A 6,574-nucleotide genomic window follows, 5' to 3' on the forward strand; every position below is an offset into this window, starting at 1 on the left:
CGACCACCTGCCGAGACGATGCGACAAAATAATTTCCGATAATCTACGCGATCAAGACGAGTCGGTGGCGCATCGGCGTGCAATCGAATTCGAGATGTACCGCGGCATGGAAAGGAAAGTAAGCGGCGATTACGATGTTTATGCGCGATAAATCGCGTACATGCACGTATACGTGGTATACAGTGTGCAATAGCGTCATCGAGAGTCGGGCAAAGATTCCGCGGCAACGAGTCAACGCGAATAGAACGGTGAAAAACGAAAAAGCAGGTTCGGCCGATACGTAAAGTGCCGACGAAGATTTCTATTCGGCGATTAAGAAGCAACCACCTTCAAATTGGTTTCGTATGGCTTTAGAAACGTTATCGAGTGTCCTAGAGAGAGAGAAGAACTTGGTCGTGTTGGATAATTAGAAGGGAAAAAGGATGGAATTGGGATAGCTGGTCGGTGGTTTTCCCTCGGGCCGATCGATCGATTGTTTCACGTACGACGACTCGTTCGAAATATTTGTAATTACGTGGAAGGTTGCGTGGAACGGTGTAATTGATAGGAAGCGCGGGACCGACGATCACCGTCTCACCTTCTTCTGAGAAATTCATCGTGAATCGAGCGCAGAATAAATTACGGATGGAATACGAGACGCAGTCACGCTGATTTCTTCGCTGAAATCGTATTTACTATTTGCCGTTATTGACAGACGTTTCTGTCGTTGCTTGGTGAAAGTAACGTTATTTATTGTTTTTATTTATCAAAGAGATTTACAAGATACGATGCTTCCGTTTCCCCATCGAAGAAAGCCGAGTCAAGAGAAAGACGTATCGTTCTCTCATTGTATCGCCAGCTGGTATCGCAGCAGCAGCTACGACGCAAGAGCGGCGGAGGAAAAAGGAAACCGCGAATGCCAATTCCACGGAACGATCGTTAATCGTTGCTAGAGACAAGAAGAAAAAGAAGAAAAAGAAGCAAAAGAAGAAAAAGAAGAAGAAGAAGAAAAAATCAGCCACGCGAACAGCGCGCTTCGAACGCGATAATCCTATCCTCGATATTACATAACGCGTACTGTACGTTCCAGCATGTACGTTATTGTACACACTGTTGGCATTATCGGATGAAAATATGGTTTCGTCGTGGTTGCGGGCAACTCGTATCGCTTAACCATTGATACTCCGTTAATGTAATTAGTCGATCGAGCCTTCCGTTTTCTCCCTTAAAAGCGCGTTTTCTTCGATTCACTTTCTTCGCACCGATATCGCTCGTAGTACAGGAAAGCGTGTACAACGAGCAACGAATCTTCCCAGGTAGGACCCTTACTTTCAGTTTTCTCGCGTTCCGTAGCTGGTAGTCTCCGTCCACCGATGGTGCACGACGTTGCTTGCCACCCGTGGAATCGCCGCTTCCGCCGATAGGCTAAGCGCGAACGTCGTTCCGAGCCCGCGCAGAATGTCAGCGAGAGTCGACGAGAGAGGATAAAAAGGGCATCCGTGCGCTATCCAGCGCTTAGTACTCCACTAGAGAAGAGAGATGGGAGAAGAGAAAAGAGAGAAGAGAGAAGAGTGCACGGTAAAGATAAATGTTCGTTGCCACCCTACCTTTCGCTTCTCCCGTATACTCTACACGCGTCTCACGCGCTGTCCTCGGGGTATAAGGTCGCACGATACGAAAGCGAGTCGAAGCTGAACGGTGTGGGTGCTAAATACGATCGAACGGTAAAGGCTAGGGCGAGTAATCTCTGTCCCGAGAAAGCAACCGGTGCCGCAGAAATGCACCTTGCGGAGACATTTTTATGTCGTAGCTGGCAGAGGAGAAACGTCCTTCCCAACTGATCTTAGCTGATCTTAGTTGATCTTTGATTATCTTGGATGATCTTAGCTGATCTTTGATGATCTTGGATGATCTTGGATGATCTTGGATGATCTTGGATGATCTTAGCTGATCTTAGCTGATCTTTGATGATCTTGGATGATCTCGGATGATCTTGGATGATCTTAGACGATCGATCGGACAGGCCATTAAATCGTTTCGATGAAATTGCCGATTACCGATCGAAGGAACGGCTGCTTCGATATCAAGTACGACACGCTATAAAACGACGGACAGATCAGGCAGAGTGTTTTCCTTCCGTCCTCGTGACGACGAGTCACGGGGAAAGAGAGGCTCGTGCGAATCTTTCGCAGCGGCGTATTCGCGCGGCTCGATCTTTCCGTGTCGCGCGTCGCGTACTCGCAAGGATTCTACTACTACTACTACTACTACTATAATTAGCGATACCTGCAAATTCCGTACGGCCGAAAAAGATATTCGCGTGGTCGCGTGACAAGAGCGACTCGGCTCGGATATACTGGGAAAAATATTTCCTTCGCCCGGGTGCGTTCGTTTCGTTTTCTGGAAAAAGCGGAATAGCGAGTTTCACCGAGTTGCCGAAGGGAAGAATTATCCAACGACGAGGATGAAAATGATGGATAACGACTCGCAGACGGAAAAACGAGACGGGAAATGATTCGTGGTAATTTCGTGTTCTATTAATATATCTGAAATCAAGCGAAGAACCGTAATTCCCCTGCCAAGCCCATGTATGACCTAATCGCGATCGAGTGTCGGAGAAGAAGAAACGTGTTTCGTCTTTAAACGCGAATGCCTTGTCGTATCGCGTATTGCAAATACGCAAAAATTTTGTTCGCAAAGTATGCTTGGCCGAAAAGTAAATACAAATATATAGTAAATACCAAGATGTACACTCCGCCGATATATCGTTATCGTTATCGTTACGCAAGAGAAGCGCGTTTTTCACCTCTTCAAGGGGCAAGGATTATTAATTATACGATGGAACGCGTCGAATGAGCATCGTGACTCGTCGAAAATCTCGGTTTGCGCGTACTTTTTATTTATTTCTTTTTTTTTTTTTTTTTTCATTGCATCGACAGCTTTGGAACTAATACGTCGAGTATTCGATTGCCGGCGACACGTAATATTTGCGATCGAAATTCGAATACCCTGACAGTAGCCAGTTACAACGTTGCAAGGTCGTTGGTTTAAAGAAAAAACAGGCAGGACAGCTTTGGCACGGTATGAATTACGGACAACGTTTGAAACAATACACCGGCGATATTGCACGGTATCGCACCACCGTGCCTGTCGGTGTACGTAATATCTTATGTAACATCTTAGAATAGACGACGCGAATTAGTAATATGGTTAGTTGGTTGGTCGATGATGGAAACGACGCCTTATGCGAAACTGCGAGAGACTTTGCCTGGCAAACTAAAGTTTGCCAACCCTGTCCGCGGAGCTCGCGATCCGGCTGTTCGACGAAAGACATCCGCGATCAGATACGCGGAGATATTAGGCGCACGTTTGCGGGAGAACGAACGATCTGGAGAATCTGGAGAGGCAAGTCGTCGAGCAAACTGTTACGTACAGCGGGAAAGAAGAAACGCGCGCATCGGTTAGCACGAAACCAGAAGTTGGAGCAAAAGACGCGCCAGTGCGACGTAATTAAATTCAAATTGACCGTGTTTTACCGCGCTGAATCGAGCGAATATTCCTATCACGTGGAAGAACAAGCGGTCCTTGTTAAATATTCATCGTGTGTATCGGCAACGTGAACAATGCAGAAGAGAGGCCCGGTGGGAGTGTGCGCGTACGCGTATGACCGAGCAAGGGGCGAGGAAAGAAAAAACGAAGGTTGGCGTTCTCGAATGCGAAGGTATTCCAACGCGATAGCGTGGATGGCTGCGGGATGGCAGCACGATACAGCTTGAATAATATAACGGAGGTGACGCGTGTCGCGTCGGTTTTTACGCCTTTGCTGACTTAATTTGCTGGATACCTGCTGAGAAGGAAATTCGACGAATTTACTCACCGTCCGAAGACATGGCCAGAGGCAGCAAGTCGCCAGCGGCTTTCAGCTGATCGAATTTTTCTATCAGCAACAGCAATCTGCAACGCAAGATCGAACGTATTGGCTGGTTGGAATGCGCGCAATTACACATGCAATTCTTCGAATTGAACCGTAAAATATAACCGATAAAGCAATTAGCAAGCTTGCGAGTAAACGATTGGAAATGGTCGACGGTGAAGTTGTTTTAGCTAATTTAAAAGAAAGTAACATTTAACGAAAGAAATGCCGGCCAGAAGCAGGCAATCGATTTCGCTTTTTCACTCACTTAGCTTGCGGTACATTGTGCTTTCTCTGCAAATCCACTCGTAATCTTTCACCAACGTGTCTGTAGATATCCGCCAATGTGTTTAAAGCAGTTTCTCGCACTTTTTCGGATGGATCCGATAATAATTTCACGATACTTGGAATCACTCCGGACAGTATCATTTCATCAGCGCCGTGCCTGTAAAAAGATTCATCGTTACAAAGATTCAACGAGCGATTTCTAGCCGTGCAAGAATGTTTCTTTCGTTTTCTAGTAATTTGTCGCAGTTTCTTACTCGTTCAACGTCGTGGTTAGTAGAATCAGTGCTTCCTCTCGTAACTTTGCATTTTTGTGACTAAAGGCCGGTCGCAGTCTGTCCAAGAGTTGTTGAGGAGACATACACCCTTTCTCCATTATTTTGAGAAGCACCAGTTGCGCCTTTTCCCGTGTCGCATCCTTGCTGTCACCTATCGCAATATACGCGTATCGTCGATATTCTTAATCGCATCTCTCGCTATAACGCTATAAACGATACCGAAGGAAATAAAGGGTATTCGTAATACGCGGTTAAAGCTACACAACGTACGATGGCTCGAGTGGGATTTCGGTAAGCAGCGAAAGAATTTCCGATAGCAACGAGTTCGGTTTCCGTTATTAAGAATAATTTACGCATTTAACGACGAATAGCTGGAAGAAAGTTGGAGACACCTACCTAGTCTGTCTATCGTTGGCTGAATAATAGTGGAAATGTAAGGCTTGAAGTCGTGACCCATTCGATCCGCGAGAAACGTGAGGATTTCTAAACCATTCTGCACGACCTGCAACAACAGAATCAAAGGATCGTTTTAACATCTATGGCAGATATATCGACCATTGGAGAATTTCTAGCCGACCGAGTTATCGAGGCAATCGGGCTGCTCCGGCTAATTTACTCGACACAGAGGACGTTTATACGCGGTGGTACTGTGACGAGAGATTAATTAACGACTCGGCGAGAAAACGCGTACACGGGAAACCAGTTTGTCCAACGACTCGTACATCGAACGCCAACCGATCGAAATAGCAAAGTCAATGGTTACGTTAACGGCGAATCGATTTTGTTTGACAAAAACAAAAAAAAAAAAAAAAAAAAAAAAAAAAAAAAAAAAAATAACATCTATGGCAGATATATCGACCATTGGAGAATTTCTAGCCGACCGAGTTATCGAGGCAATCGGGCTGCTCCGGCTAATTTACTCGACACAGAGGACGTTTATACGCGGTGGTACTGTGACGAGAGATTAATTAACGACTCGGCGAGAAAACGCGTACACGGGAAACCAGTTTGTCCAACGACTCGTACATCGAACGCCAACCGATCGAAATAGCAAAGTCAATGGTTACGTTAACGGCGAATCGATTTTGTTTGACAAAAACAAAAAAAAAAAAAAAGAAAAAAAAGAAAGAAAGAAAGAGAGAGAGAGAGAAAGGGAAGAAAAGAAAAAGAAAGCGGAAAAAGAGATACGCGTTCGATTAAAAAGCGTCGTTTATTATTTGTTATAATTATCTTCGAGATGGGTGGTTTAAGGGGATTCAAAGTTTCGCTTTAATAAACGCGCCGGGTTGCGTTTACGTTGCATCGAAGGGCTCAGGGTATATCGATCCACGCAAGATAAACTCTGCTTGCCTGAGAGCCACAAAATCCTAGACCCCTCGCACTTTCCCTCTTGCTCGTAATTATACTTGGTCTACCGCGAGCTCTCCACCTGCAACCTCGTAACGATTACTTCGCGGCATTTGTTCGCGCCTCTCTTCGTTTTTCCATCGCGCGGAAACATAATCGCGCACGTTTGAACGAATTACACGCATTCCGGTGCCGTGATCACGCGCGAAATCGATAAGATTCTTTGATGCGTGCGGTTCGCCGGTGATATTCACCAAGTGGTGACTGTAAAACGTGCACTCTCTTAAAGAACCGAGGAAAGATTCGTAATTATTCTCGTAATCGAATCTAAAGCGTTACCTCAATTTGCTGTTGAAAAATACGAGCGGGATAAGAAGAAACACGACCAGTCGGATCGGTACGTTAAGACGATATGCGAAAACAGCAGCTTCGTACGTACGTAACATAGTTTTTCGACGTTTCGCAGGGGAGAAAAAGTAAAATACGACTCGTAGCGTATTCTTTGCCGCGTATATGATCGACGTATATAGCAAGTGGAAGAAACGCGGCAATAGGAGAAAGAAAGGAGAAACGCGACAGCGATGAATTGGTCGTACGTAGCGCGGAGGAAACGTCGCGTATTGGAAAGCGAACGTTGGATTCGAGGGTGAACGAACTGGTCCTGCGGGAGGAGAACGAGCAGATCGATATAGAAAGTGCAAGTGTAGGCTAGAGTTCGGTGCGTTTATCGCGACAGAACCCTTCGAAGTAAAGCCCGGTTACTCGGGCTGTG

At 45.8% G+C, this 6,574-nt stretch overlaps 1 protein-coding gene across 3 annotated transcripts in view; it reads right to left on the minus strand.

The window, feature by feature from the left end:
* Positions 1-6,574, minus strand: part of LOC100745411 (CLIP-associating protein 1-A) — a 27,560-nt gene that overhangs the window by 12,138 nt on the left and 8,848 nt on the right. For all 3 annotated transcript variants that reach the window (XM_024366798.2, XM_012384157.3, XM_024366797.2), the window contains exons 2-5: positions 4,852-4,957; positions 4,435-4,606; positions 4,161-4,337; positions 3,857-3,933 (exon numbers count right to left, since the gene is read on the minus strand). In XM_024366798.2, the coding sequence (XP_024222566.1) occupies positions 3,857-3,933; positions 4,161-4,337; positions 4,435-4,606; positions 4,852-4,957 (532 nt within the window). The remainder of the gene's footprint in view (positions 1-3,856; positions 3,934-4,160; positions 4,338-4,434; positions 4,607-4,851; positions 4,958-6,574) is intronic.

This window comes from Bombus impatiens, unplaced genomic scaffold, assembly GCF_000188095.3.
Source record: "Bombus impatiens unplaced genomic scaffold, BIMP_2.2 scf_0237, whole genome shotgun sequence".
NCBI lineage: Eukaryota > Metazoa > Arthropoda > Insecta > Hymenoptera > Apidae > Bombus > Bombus impatiens.